General features: G+C 36.3%; 1 protein-coding gene across 1 annotated transcript in view; it reads left to right on the top strand.

Annotated features, from left to right (window-relative positions):
- LOC124774988 (transmembrane 9 superfamily member 3) overlaps positions 1–15274 on the top strand; it is a 99525-nt gene that overhangs the window by 23307 nt on the left and 60944 nt on the right. Inside the window, exons 4-6 of the mRNA XM_047249734.1 lie at positions 3255–3499; positions 4952–5083; positions 13501–13667. Coding sequence (XP_047105690.1) covers positions 3255–3499; positions 4952–5083; positions 13501–13667 — 544 coding nt within the window. The remainder of the gene's footprint in view (positions 1–3254; positions 3500–4951; positions 5084–13500; positions 13668–15274) is intronic.

Raw genomic sequence — 15274 nt, 5'->3', positions numbered from 1 at the left:
CTGTCCTCTGCCAGGCCACCCAGTACATCCGAAGACACAGGCTTATCAATTGTGTATTAAGTTCTGGTTCAGTTAGTGGCCTCCAGAGCCTTTGTGTACAATACACATACCATCCTTTGTACAATGAATCCACAAATTTTCTCCACTTACTCTTTGATGATGAAGCAAACGTAATGTTTATGTGGGTCCCTGCTCATGTTGGAATGTTGGGGAATGGAGCTGTTGATGCTGCTGCCAAGGTTGCAGTCTATCTAGGCCTTTTAGCTGTTCTGTCCATTCAACTTGTATCTGTATTACTGTACTTAGGAATATTGTGTCCCTCTGGCATGAACAATGGTCTTTTCTGTATGGTAACAGAACTCTGGGAAATTAAACACCTCCCGATAACTTGGATGACTTCCTCTCACCTCTCTCTCGTCACGAGGAGATGCTTTTAGCTCGGCTGCACATAGAGCATTGTCATTTCAGTCACCATCATCTGTTAAGTGGAGATGCCTTCACCAGTCTGTGCTCACTGCAACCAACCATTGACAGTGCACCAGTTTCTGACCCAATGCAGATTTTATAACTGTTTATGTTTCAATGTATGTTTGCCATCTGGATTATCAGATACATGAATTGTAGATGGCATTCTGTTTTTTATTCATTGTAGTAATATGCGAAGAAAATTTAATATTCAACCATTTGAGCATCCTCTTCAAAGGGGAAGTGATCATTTTTAGCTGTCCCTCTACTCCAATTGATTAGGCTCTGAGTATTATCAACTTCAATTTCTTCATCCAGTAATTGAACATTTTGAGTTATGACCAACTACTACTGATCCACTCACTTATGTCACTGGGTTAAACATCTGATTGTACAGCATATATTTAATTGGTGCCATAATTTCTGCAAGCACAGGAACACATATTGCTCAAGTTAGAAACAGGTATTAAAACTGATCGAACTATTGCACCTAGCAACAAGCAACTACCTGCTGATTCCATATTGCAGATTATGAGTCATGGACAAGTCCTGATGTGAATGTAGCAGCAACTGCATATGCAAATGAACACTGGAAATGGGATGGTTGGACTAGACAGGGAGTCAGACCATCAGAGATTGGATTTGTGAGGTTCTACTGTATTGTTTACTTTCTAATGTTTCATATATCCTTTAAAATATTATGTTAGCACTTTTTAATGTATTGCATAAGTAGTCGTGTATTCAAGAGAACAAGAATTGGCAAGGACAAGATTGTATCCCCCCCTCCCCCCCCCCACACACACACACACCAAACAGAGATGTTTCAATGCTGTGTCAATTTGAAGAAGGCAAGAGGCCAGAACATGGTGTAATGTGCCATTTGTTGTGAAGTCTCACCTATTTCAACATTGACTGTGAGGCTAGCGTGAGTTGTCCTCAGTCCCTATCCCAGGTCGTGGGTATGCTCTTAGCATAAGGTGCTTCAGATACATGAAAAAGGAGATGAAGACTCTCCTTCAAACTTCAGCATTCCCAGAAAATGTTAAAAGGTGGCCTTTACAGTTAGTGTTTATAGTGAAAGTCTAAGAATAATAAGTAGATAACAAAATGATTTTATGAAACAGTTCCTATTGTTGATATTATAGACGCTTTAGTTAACTATACTGTTAAAGTAGATTTTCTCATGTTACATTTTGTAAACTAAGCAAGGTCTTTGATGGTGTAGAATGTATAGGAAGTACTTGACAGTTTGTACTTTTATTATATTGGAGACAACTGTCTAAAACTTATAAAATGATATCTGATGAACTGCAAGCAAAGTGTTTGTGTAGTTAAAGAAAGACTTGATGTAGGTAATTGTTCCACAGGAATCTGTGTTGGGATCTTATAAGCTTATCGTAGTTATTTATAACCTGCCCTCATTTATAAGTTCCAATGCAGCATTACGTGCAGATTACACAACCTTCCTTCACTGTATTAAGTTTTTTTTTTTTTTTTTTTTTTGAGAAAACAGTTGCCTTAGAATCATATTTGTTTACAGTTAATGGATTGGTACTTGATGAAAACAGAAACCTGCAGTTGACCTTCAATTAGGTTCTTAAACTTTTTTCTTGACTTTATTTCTGTAAAGTTCTTAGCTGTATATCTAGAATATGGCAATAATTGAGACAACGTGAAATTAGATGTGTAGAGTAATTGATTTCATAAGGTTACTTAAGAATTATTTCATAAAGTTACTTAAGAATTGTCCCTGAAATCTGTGTTGGAACATTTACTTTATCCCTTCAAGTCATCATGTCATTGGTAATATCTAGTGAGATAGCTGCTTTTATGTTCTTGTCATCTTGTTGTTATAGGAGAAAGCAACCAAAATAAATACTGGGTCTTCATTCAAAGCTTACTGAAATCCTTCATTTGTGAGAATAGCTTGTTAAATGTATGGATTGAATAACATCCATGCTAGGCTATAAACCTGTCTCTCTCCCTTCTCAACTGATGCTTCTCCTACATGTTGGCATTGTCCGTTACTGTAGTGGTATTTATTGGCAGTGGGATAAAAATATCAAAAATAATACCCTGGATCATCACTTGAAACTTTTAATGAGTATCATTACTTCACATCCATTTTGTTCACTTTTCCTAGGTTCTGAATGGGTTTTCTGTCCCTGCATTATTCTTTATTAGATTTTTCAAAACTGACTCATCCTCCTGTTAGAGGAATTGTAAATTTAAAATTAAATCAAGATATTAATTTTTTATTTGTTTATTAATGGGATCTGTTAATGTCATTATTGTTGTGGCTGTCATTAAACAGGGACTGTAATTTTGCATATTGTCATCGTGAACAGTTTTGAGACAAAAAATATGTTCTGAATAATGATTAACATTCAAATCCACATCTCTGCAAACCTGTTTATTACAGGTAGCTTGAGAGGTGTTCTCAGGTGTCACAGTTAGTAATCCACACTACAGTATACAGTTTGAGCATATCATGAATGTCCATCCCAGTGTATGCTCCACTAAGAAGTAAAGTTATGAATACGGTTGGCATGATAATTGTGTAAGGACCTTTTTTTTTTTTAAATGTTGTCCAGATTTTTTAAAGACGCACTATTATCAAACTTTTCTTTTTCCCTGAAGGTATTTGTAAGGAAAAAAATTGAACTGCTACATGCAGAAATTTCTAATAAAAAATGAAAATTATCAATTTCAGAAGGTGTATTAATGTGGTTTGTCTTCCAATAGTTTGTGGTCACTTTTTAAATCAATAATCTGTACCTTTTTTGCAGGCATTGTGGGTGAAGTGGAAGAAACTGAAAGTGGAACTAACTACTACATATGGACGCACAAGAAATTTGAAATTGGCTACAATGGGAAACAGATTGTAGATGTGAATCTTACATCTGAAAATAAAGTTAAACTTGTTGAGGGTGCAAAGATTCCATTTACATATGAAGTTATATGGAAAAAGTCTTCAATAAAATTTGAAGATAGATTTGACAAGTATTTGGATCCCAACTTTTTCCAGCATCGTGTAAGTTAATAGCAGTGGAATAATTTCATGAATATCTGGTTGTGTAATTTTACAAAATATCCTCCAATAATTTAACTGCCCATATACAAGAAGGTTGTCTTTTTCTGCAGCACATTAGCTGATACTTGTTAAAAATTGATTCATTGTGAGATTTTCTCTTTTATCTTATATGTCACAGTTGATAATAATTATATATAAAAACAAAGATGGGGTGACTTACCGAACGAAAGCGCTGGCAGGTCGATAGACACACAAACAAACACAAACATACACACAAAATTCAAGCTTTCGCAACAAACTGTTGCCTCATCAGGAAAGAGCGAAGGAGAGGGGAAGACGAAAGGAAGTGGGTTTTAAGGGAGAGGATAAGGAGTCATTCCAATCCCGGGAGCGGAAAGACTTACCTTAGGGGGAAAAAAGGAGAGGTATACACTCTCACACACGCACATATCCATCCACACATACAGACACAAGCAGGCATATTTAAAGACAAAGAGTTTGGGAGGAGATGTCAGTCGAGGCAGACGTGTAGAGGCAAAGAAGTTGTTGAAAGACAGGTGAGGTATGAGTGGCGGCGACTTAAAATTAGCGGAGATTGAGGCCTGGCGGATGACGAGAAGAGAGGATATACTGAAGGGCAAGTTCCCATCTCCGGAGTTCGGATAGGTTGGTGTTGGTGGGAAGTATCCAGATAACCCGGACGGTGTAACACTGTGCCAAGATGTGCTGGCTGTGCACCAAGGCATGTTTAGCCACAGGGTGATCCTCATTACCAACAAACACTGTCTGCCTGTGTACATTCATGCGAATGGACAGTTTGTTGCTGGTCATTCCCACATAGAATGCATCACAGTGTAGGCAGGTCAGTTGGTAAATCACGTGGGTGCTTTCACACGTGGCTCTGCCTTTGATCGTGTACACCTTCCGGGTTACAGGACTGGAGTAGGTGGTGGTGGGAGGGTGCATGGGACAGGTTTTGCATCGGGGGCGGTTACAAGGATAGGAACCAGAGGGTAGGGAAGGTGGTTTGGGGATTTCATAGGGATGAACTAACAGGTTACGAAGGTTAGGTGGACGGCGGAAAAACACTCTTGGCAGAGTGGGGAGGATTTCATGAAGGATGGATCTCATGAAGGATGGATAATAAATATGTTTTACTCTTTTATTTGTAGAATGAGTTGTTTCAGTGCAATTCTGACTGATGGCCAAAAATATGAATTTTTTGTAATAGAGTAAAAAAATTGTTTCTCACCCTAATCAAAGTATTGGTAAAAGGATTTGTAAAGGAGGCTAGTGGAATGTAATAATGTTAACATTCTGACTAAAGTCGCATAGCTTCTGTATCTTCTTAATAAAGTAGTTATCATTTCTTTCTTTGATTACTGAAGTTTATAAAATCATAAAACTTTCTGTTTCTTGTTATTAATACTTGAATTATTTCTTTACTAACAGATCCACTGGTTCAGCATTTTCAATAGCTTTATGATGGTTATATTCTTGGTTGGGCTTGTTTCCATGATTCTTATGCGAACACTTCGCAAGGATTATGCTCGCTACAGTAAGGATGAGGAACTTGATGACATGGTAAGGAAACATTATTTTAAGTCATTTTGTTACTTAACTTACTCAGAAATGTTTGTTCTACACATTATAGAACTAGAGATGAACGCATATTTCATTTGATATACAAGGGTCTGCTTTCATATCTTAATACTTTGTAAACAGTTGTTATCATATGTTAAGCCAGTGTCACCTTAAATGAGCTGTTTGCTGCAGAAAAGACATGAGTAAACAGTGCTGTGTTCCACTTTTGTATAATACCTACTTTTCTGAGATTAAGAGAGATATGTATTGTGTGCATCTAAAAGTATCCTGTTTTTAAGAGATATTTCCAATTTTATAACTTGCTTTGAGTGGCCTCAAACTTGTCTTCTGAGATGAAACTTGACTTTTCATATTTTTTCCCTGGAAACTATGTAATTGTTTATTTTCTGCATTCTGTATACCATTACTGAGCAGTCACTATTACTTTTGAGAACATATGTTAAAACTGTTGGTTTTAAATCGGTAAAAGCTGTGATTGTATTTTGATCTTTTTTTACCTTATACCTGGTGATATGAGATTATCATCTAATTGCAAGAAGAGAAATTATTCAAAAAGCAACAGATTACATATATTTATTCTGGGGAAAATTGAAGACGCTGTTAGACAAACATTAAACTGCCCCCAACTTGAATACCCCAGTGTTTTACTGGATGTGGTCCTTCTGAAGATTATATGCCTCCATTTTCCTTTTATCTTTGAGCAACTTCAGTTATAATGGGACCTATAGTTGAATTTGGACCCTGATGCATGCTGCATTTCAGCATTTTTCTTATGTGCAAATCATTGCCAGAGTAGCACAAAACAGTCAGTGGCAGAAAAAATCCTAAGACCATATGTGGATTGAGCCCCAGACCTTTAGATTTCTATTCTGTTACCAGTTTACAAATTAATAATTTGTGACCTGAAACACAGACTATAATGTAATTGTGATGTGCTATACAATTTTGTGCAGATTACTTTTGTGTTATAAATACAGGCGTAGTTACTTATACATGAAACAAACAATTATTATAGCAAGAAGTGGAATCAACACCACCTTGTATGATGAAGTTAGTGACCATACTATTGAGTGTACACACTGTAACAATATCTTTAGTGTCCACCTAGATTTTATTTTGTTTTCAAATAGTGAAATTATTCTTATGTGCAAACCTAAAGTTTTTTTAGATTACTCTTACAATACAGTAAGTATGTGGATTGTAGTAATACCATCCTCGTCTTGGAAGACAAGTTTCTGTATTTGAAAATTCATTTTGATTTGAACAGTATTTCACTCAGGCAAATTTTTCTACTGGCTGCATAAATAATGAACAAACAATTTCTTATTTTTCTTTCTGAGCAGTAATATTTTCCTACCATTCTTAACATTTCATGCAACCCAAGTAACCCTTAATACTACAACAGCATTGAAATTGCTTGTACATTTAATTATGATAATGGAGTCGGAGTTATGGCTGTCTTACCCCTCAACTGTGTTATCTAAATTATTGGGAACTTTCAAGATAACTTTCACCCAAAGGGCAAATACTGAATTTCCAGCAACATTGTGACAAAATAATGACCTTAAATCTGAAGAAACTACAATGTGCATCCATTCTGATCTCTCTCTCTCTCTCTCTCTCTCTCTCTCTCTCTCTCGCTGCAGTTCGTAAGATCAGTCTGAATGAATGTCATGTTGACAATCAGAAAGGTCAGTCAGTTTCATCCATTCTCAGATCTGAGCAATTGTACAATATACCATTTGTTTCAAAGTGAATGTCGGTTGTTCTAAGGCTTTATAGCATTTGTTATATTCAACTTAAAATTACAAATAATACATCAAATGAAAGAGCAACTCTAAGAGTTTTGTCTGTATACCTGTGTCTTCCGTTAGAAAGCCTAGTAGCAAAGATGGAGACTAACGAACAGAAAGATTTTTATATTAAGTTCCATTATAATCCGCCAGGTGATGGTAATATCTTTAGATGGTATGATCAGTTTGAAGACACCAGCTGTTTGTGCAAAAGGAAGAGTAGGGGATGACTGAGAGTGACTGAAGAATGTGTTAAACAATTTATAGAGTATTTCACATGTATTCCTAAGAAATTAGTTCAGAAGACTAATTGTGAATTAACAATTGCAGTTACGTCTGTGTGGAGACTTTTAAGGAGACACTTACAAATACATCCTTATCATTTGCAGTCATTACAAGCTCTAAAGTCTGCAGACTATGGTTTACATGCCACCTCACTGGCACAACTAAGTACATGATTGGTTAGACAATCTTTTACCCGACCGCTGGATTGGCTGGAAGGGGCCGGATGACAGCCTGGCATCTGCTATGAGCTGATCCGCCTGACTTATGAAACAGGATTAGAACGGTTGTTGCAGTAATTACTCCAAACCCACTGATCAAGGTTTGGAAACAACTTGCCTATTGACTTGGTGTGTTTTGTGTGACAAAGGGTGCTCACATTGAATATTTCCTAGAAAAACTGTTCAAGTTGCTCTTTCATTTGATGTATTATCTATAACTGTAAGTTGAGTGTAATCAAAGCCACAAGGCCTAAAAACCCCAACATTCATTTTTAGACATCCTATATAATGCCACTGCTGTTGAAAAATGGGTAAATCCTGGCATTAGAAAAACAAAATAGGTACAAATACACTGGACCAGCTAAATGTTGGGCACAGCATTACAGCAGGTATTAGAAAATCAGAGTTACCAAATTGCTATATAATAGTCTTTTCAAGCAACTGATTATCTCGTAGTTGATTTTCATTTTTTGTAGCAACTTTGGGGAAAAGGAAGATGACATTTTTGTGTTGAGGTTAAGCAATTAGTGTATTGAAACTAAACCCATAGACTTAGGAGATATTCTGTGAATGGAGCTAAAACTGTGTTAACCGTCCACCTATGCAACTCTTTTCCAAAAGAAGACAGTAGGTTGAGTTGTAAGTGACTGACTAAGGCGTGGCTGTGTGGCCATCATAAATTAAAAAAAAAAGTCTCCTCAAAATCATTATGGCTCTCCCCCAGTATCCTATACAAGAGCCTTCTTAAAGCAAGCCTGGTACCTGAAATTCAATAAATAAATTTGTGTTGTGGAAATAGTGGTTAAGAAACCTTAAAAGTGGGAAGAAACCCTGAAACTGGGTTCAAATCAAATGGCTCTAAGCACTATGGGACTTAACATCTGAGGTCATCAGTCCCCTAGACTTAGAACTACTTAAACCTAACAAACCTAAGGACATCACACACATCCATGCCCTAGGCAGGATTCGAACTCGCGACCATAGCAGCAGTGCGGTTCCAGCCTGAAGCACCTAGAACTGCTTGGCCACAGTGGCTGGCTCTGAAATTGGGTTTCAAGGAAAAAAGCCTGAATGTCATTCAGTTTTGATAACATCACTTCTTGTCAGAAATCTTAAATATACAATGGGTGTTTGTTTAAAATAATAAATTAATTTCCTTTGTAATATTCAACAGAGAAATAACATAGTCAACCAGTTAATAAATTGACCTAGGTTTCGACACCTCTAAGGCTGTCTTTGTCTGAATGAAATTTTAACAACCATATAAATACATAGAAAAAAAGTTTGACGGAAACATTAACAAAGATGAAAATGTTACAACATAATGGTTACTTACATAAGGTTACATTGCAAGGAGGCGACAGTCAAAATTATGAGCAGACCTGCTGAAGTTAAAAACGGAAAATTAAGAATGTTCCAGCATTTGGTACATATACCTTGTAACGAACAAATCAGACTGATCGGCCCAGTGGCTTATATTGCTTCCATGAAAACAGAATACAAGTTACGCCATCTGCTGGGTATGCACATTGACATACGTCAGTTTGAGACATTACAACAGGAATAATCAAATTAAACAGCAGTTAATTATAAAAACAAAATGAATTTTTGAAAGTACAAAGTAGTCAAATAAATGAAGTAGAAGTGAGAGCTGTCTATTAGGCTTTCCAGAAATGACCATTATATAAAGACAGGATATTACAGAATATTTACACAAACAGCTGCACAGTCCAAAAAACTATACGCATGAAGGAAACTTTAGTTTATTCACAATCTCGAGTCCACAGTTGCTCCTGTAAACAGTTCAGAGTTCTCAGTTTTACATAGAGAAAAAAAAGGTTGCAGTCTCAACATATTCAAAGAGCTGGAGATTTTTGAGCATATTTCTAAGAACGATGGCCTCATCTTGAACAACCAGTTACAGTTACGTAAAAAAATATTTTTCAAAGGCTTTAATCCACTACTTACAAAATCATGATTCCTGCAATTTTTTTTTTTTTTTTTTTTTTACTGTGAAGCTGCTTGTTTAAATATTCTACAATATTCTGTAACTTCTGTAATGGTCATTTCTGTAAAGCGTAATAGATGGCTCCAGTTATACTTCATTTCCTTGACTAATTTTTACTTTCAGAAATTGTTAAGCTCTCATCCTCGGAATTTTTGTTTTTTATAATTAACTGTTGTTTAATACATTTGTTTGTGTGGCCACCTTCGCAGCAGCTGTTAGCAGCTATTATTATAGGTTATCTGTCTTGAGCTGACTGCAATGTAATTAAAAATAGTTACACCAGATGCGTTTTGCTTTTATTTACAAAGCATCTTCTGTGGTATTGTTTCTTTACATAGTCTACACCTTCCCCTCTTGCTAGCAGTGGTTGGTGTCGACAGGCTTCATTTCACATCTGCAGTTTTTGGTATTTTGCGTTAATTCCTGCACTGCACTATTTATAATTGACTTTATTAACAGTAAGAAAGTCAATTATAAATAGTGCAGCACAGGAATTAATGCAAAATGCCAAAAACTGCAGATGTGGAATGAAGCCTGTCAACACCAATAACTGCTAGCAAGAGGGGAAGGTGCAGACTATGTAAAGAAACAATACTACAGAAGATGCTTTGTAAATAAAAGCGAAACGCATCTGGTGTAATTATTTTTAATTATATTGCAGTCAGCTCAAGACAGAGAACCTATAACAACTACTATTGTTTCATTTGATTATTTCTGTTGTAATGACTCAAACTGGCTTATGCTACTGTCCGTGCTCAGTAGGTGGTGCAACTTGTATCCTGTTTTCGAGGCAGCAATGTAAGCCTTGGGCCAATCAGTCTGAGGTTGTTCATTGCAAGGTGTTTGGTACAAACACTGGAACATTTTTAATTTTTGACTTGAGCAAGTCTGCTCATAATTCTGACTATAGCCTGCTTGCTGTGTAACTTTATGTAAGTCACTTTTATGTTATGACATTTTCATCTTTGTTATTGTTTGTGTCAAACTTATCTTTCTATGTATTTATAGGGTTGTTAAGATTTCATTCTGACAAAGACTTTCTTTGAAGTATTGAAACCTAAGTCAATAATTAATTATTTGCTGTCGGTTGGCTGTATAATTTCTCTGTTGAAACTTATATATGGTTGCTGAGAGGCAGCCATGTTCAAAATTTCCTTTGCAGTGTTTTTATGTGAGAAATGTTGAAGAAATCTAGAGAGTTTGTGTGGTCTGTTGGGCCTTAACTCATGTGAGTGGCATTGTGAGAAACAAGTGTTCAGACTGTTTAAGGAATTCCCTTCCAATTCACATGAAGTGATTCAGGGGAAGTCTGTTAGGATGGCTGCACTGGAATTAAAAGAAGCTCTTCCCAATTGAGATTCCATTTCTTACCCACTGTGTAGCCTTACTCGGTACAACATATTAACATATGAATTAAAAATTTATATATGAAATTGATTCTTTGTTTCACAAGACATCATTATGATACACAGTTGAATGGAAGGTAGAATACTCTAACGTAATTATTATTAGTCATGAAGTATTGTTAATCTTTAAGTAATAATGCATTACCTTGGGAGCTCATTGTATGTAATAAACAAATTATATTTGAAATATCGCATTATTAATTCACACACACTTTGAAAAGCCAACCATATATTATGTACATGTAAAAGAGTGACACATCTAGAAACCCAAAAAGTTGTCTCATCCATGGGCAAGTTTAGCAGAGTTTACAAGCTTTGGAACCTGTCTTCTATGCAGTTTCTTGATTAAATCGTAAATGCAAAAGTGTCAAAAGATGATGAGTTACCTAAAGAAATTTCCATGAGAAACGGTTACTGCGGTGCATATAAGAGGAAATTATTCTGTTTTTAACATTATTGGCTATAGCATATGAAAATAGCTTATAAAAATGTATAATTTATGTATCATGTATAATCATATGAAGCAGCTTCTTATTGCTGCTCTGCTGAAAATTCTGGAAATGAATGACAGGGGCATGAAGAGGTCTAAAAATGAAATGTGTAGAAAGCAAAAAGGGGCACAGACCTTTCAAGATTGTCAGGCAGTTGCTAAAGATATACTCAGCCATTGATGACAACAGTGTTCCTTTCCCCCAAAGAACTTTATGCTTAAAATGGCTGTAATGCAATAAAATTGCCAAATTTAAATTATCTATTCACTAATTGATATCACTGACATCTTCAGTTAGAATCATCTTTTATCTGTGGTATCAGTTTGAAATTACAAAAGCACACTTGGTGGACTGTTCATTGAACATCCCATCAATGATAGAATCATCAGAGATGGTGCACTTGCCCCATTGATCAAGTATGAGAAGGCAACAACATGTGGCAGTTGCTAAAGAAATTGTAGAGAAATGGTGGGATAGGGATATGGTCCTCTATCCTTCTGAATTAGAATCCAGTATCTTAATGACTGTGCCACTTCACTTAGTTTAATGTGTTCAGCTCTTCACCAGTTGCCATGCTTTCTGTGTACTATATGTGTACCAACATATAATTTTGATGGTTAGGTTATTTTCAAGTACCTAAATATAATTACTGATTGCAAGATTGTCAATTTTAATTTTATTTAGGTGCATCAAAATTGTACTGTGATTAAAAAAAAAGAAAAAAAAAGTATGAGGGTGGTTTGAAAAGTTCTCGGAACAGTATAGAAAAAAGTACTTACATCACTGAAACTTTTTTATTTTTCAATTTAGTCTCATCATACATTAATGGACTTGATCCAACAATGTTCCAGTGCCTTGATCCCATCTCAAAAATGAGTTTCCTCCAGGCCTGCAAAATAGTTGTCAACTCCAGCTATAAATTCTTTGTTTGAAGTGAATCTTCACCACCAAGAAAAATTTTCAGTTTTGGGAAGAGATGGAAGTCTGACGGAGCCGTATCAGGTGAATAAGGCGGGTGTGGCAACAATTCATACCTTAGTGCAATTTTGCCACGGGGCATTGGCTTGATGGAAGATGACTTTCTTCCTTGCTGAACCTGGCCTTTTTTCACATTTCTTTTGTTGCAATTTGTCCAGGAGGTTAGCGTAGTATTCACCAGTAGTTGTTTGCCCAGTGGGGAGACAATCTACAAACAGAATCCCCTTCGCGTCCCAGAACGCTGATGCCATGACCTCTCCCACAAGGAATTGTCTTTGCTTTCATTGGTGGCGGAGAATCGGCATGTTTCCACTGCTTTGTCTCTTGGGTGTAGTAGTGCACCCAAGTTTCATATGCGGTAACAAACTGGTGCAAAAAATATTGATCATTTCTCCTAAAATGAGCCAAACATTGTTCTGATACATCCATTCTCATGCATTTTTGATCCAGCGTCAAGAGTTGTGGCACCCATCTTGCAGATAATTTTTTCATTTCTTATTCTTCAGTTAAAATGTGATATACCTTTTCAGATTACATCTGGCAAGCTTGAGCAATTTCACGCACTTTCAGTCGATGATCCTACATGACCATTTTGTGCACTTTTGCAATGACTTCTGGAGTAGTGACACATCTGAAGGCCGACCACTGTGCGAATCATCTAAGCTCTCCCGACCAAGTTTAAATTCATTTGTTCAGTTTGCAACAGTTGAATATACGAAGTAAATCCCTGATTGAATCATGATATTTTTTTCCCCATTGTTGCAAATCACTACATGGGTAACAACAGCAGAGCCATATTACTGCCACAGCTCTCTCCCAAGAGCACTGACGTGAAACATCTTTACAGGCAACAGTCCAATGAATATAACATGAACAACTCGTTGCACTAGTGCTAACCTCTCATGGTGATTCCGAGAAATTTTCAAACCACCCTCATAAACAAAAAGTTGACAGTTACTGGCAGTATTGATTCATACAAAAATTTTATCAGCTGTGGATCATATTGCAATAAAATCATTATTCGGAATGTTTCTCAAACAGATTTTATCCATGACCCAGTATAAGTGTGTAGTGGTATTTTCTGTAGTTAAAGAATTACATGAGCAGTTTGTCCAAAATGGCAAATGGTTAAATAGAACGGGGATGAATGTTGTTCCAAAATGGTTGCCCAAATGGCAAGCAGTGTTACTTTGCTTTTATAAATTGGTTTGTTTCAGGAACGTGATTTGGGAGATGAATATGGATGGAAACAAGTGCATGGTGATGTGTTTCGCCCTGCCTCACATCCTATGTTATTCTCTGCCCTCATAGGTGCAGGTCATCAAGTTACTCTAGTGGTACTAAGTGTTATAATATTTGCAATCATGGGTGAATTATATACAGAGTAAGTATATTATCTGGTGCCTTTTATAGCTCATAGAGAATGAATCTGTTGGTGAATATATTTGGAAAAAAAAAGTATAACGTGCAAACCTTAATGTCAAAGTATGCCTTAAAGACAATTTGTATAGAGTTGTCTCCGTCCCAGAAATACTTAGTCATATTAAATTTCAGAAGAAAGAAAAAATAGTTTCAAGATTATTTTCGCTCATTCAGTTGTAATTTTGAACAAAAAATAGCATTTTTTAGAATAGTGCAGGCCTTTGTTAATTTCTGGTGTTGTGTTTTTGTATTATTTTGGTTTTCAAACTGGACAGGATTTGAAGAACATTGTATTGCAGTATCTTATATGTTAACTTAACATTTAAGTCCTTCTGTAGCCAGTGTCCACTATAAAACTTTTATGGCAGGTAAAATTGTTTGAGAACATGGACAAAAGTAGCTTACTTGGCTACTGCCCTACACACGATGTTCTGCCCAAATCTTTTCACCCATCAAACGGGGTGATTTCGGACACTGGGGTGAATGTGGACAGTATGGCTTATTTGCTCTTTGCCACTGCATAGAAACAAAGAGTTACTTACTTTAACGTCCGTGCACCAGTTATTTTAAGCACAAGAATGCATTTATCGCTTTCCAAAACTTTTATTTTGCATAATTTGTTTCCCTAGGTGAATAATTGACAAACAGTCTCAGTGTTACTGTTAAGATGTTTTTCTCCAATATCAAGGCAAACCTGGAAAATCTCCCACCATGTGTAAAATGTCACCAAAATCAAATAAAAAGCATGTAGAATTTAAAAAAAAAAGGCAGTAACTGTCCGAATTCACCCTCTATATACTGTAACTTCAGACAGAGATTTAAAGAACACGTGTGTCCAAAATCACCCCAATCCATGGGGTGACTTCGGACACTTTATTTAACTGCCTCAGATAAATACACCTACACATACACGTTCTGGTTATGTATTTGTTACACATATACCCTACCACTTCCATAACAGTCAATTTAATCTAACATTATATACGAAAGTTACAATCAAAATAATGACAAAACCATCCGAAATCACTCTGTTTGAGAGTACCTCATAATTTTCATTTTGTTTCTTCTTCATATCTTCCAGCTGTTCATGTGATACTTAATGGTTGACCACCACTGCCATATCTCATACATGAAAATAGTCGTTACTCTCAGAGAAGTTACAAATGTGTATTTTACAGCGCAGATGGTCAGATTAGAGGAAAATATATAAAGTTATGAATTCATTTGTCGTTTACTCTGTTGTGTGGGAGACAAAGTTGTGAAAGTAATGATTTGGATTTGAACATGTAATAATTAAATAGTCTTCCATTACAGATGCAGGTCTCTCATGAGATGTGGAAGATCAGTTTTTCAATATCCTGTTTTTATTCACATTTGTCCTTGCTCCCACTCTAGCCCTACACGTGCTTTCTGTCCCACCAGCACACCTACATAGTTTTTCCTTCTTTACTTTTCTCCTCTTGTCTTTGCCCCCTCACTGCCCAGCACCTCCTGACGCTGCACCTACCAGCTCACTGTCCTGTCCTCGACCACATTCCTGCACCTGTAAAGGTAGCATGTGCATCTTCC

Source organism: Schistocerca piceifrons, chromosome 2 (genome assembly GCF_021461385.2).
Source record: "Schistocerca piceifrons isolate TAMUIC-IGC-003096 chromosome 2, iqSchPice1.1, whole genome shotgun sequence".
In the NCBI taxonomy this organism is placed as follows: domain Eukaryota; kingdom Metazoa; phylum Arthropoda; class Insecta; order Orthoptera; family Acrididae; genus Schistocerca; species Schistocerca piceifrons.
The sequence above is the reverse complement of the archived record's forward strand: the minus strand, read 5'-3'. Positions and strand labels throughout refer to the sequence as shown.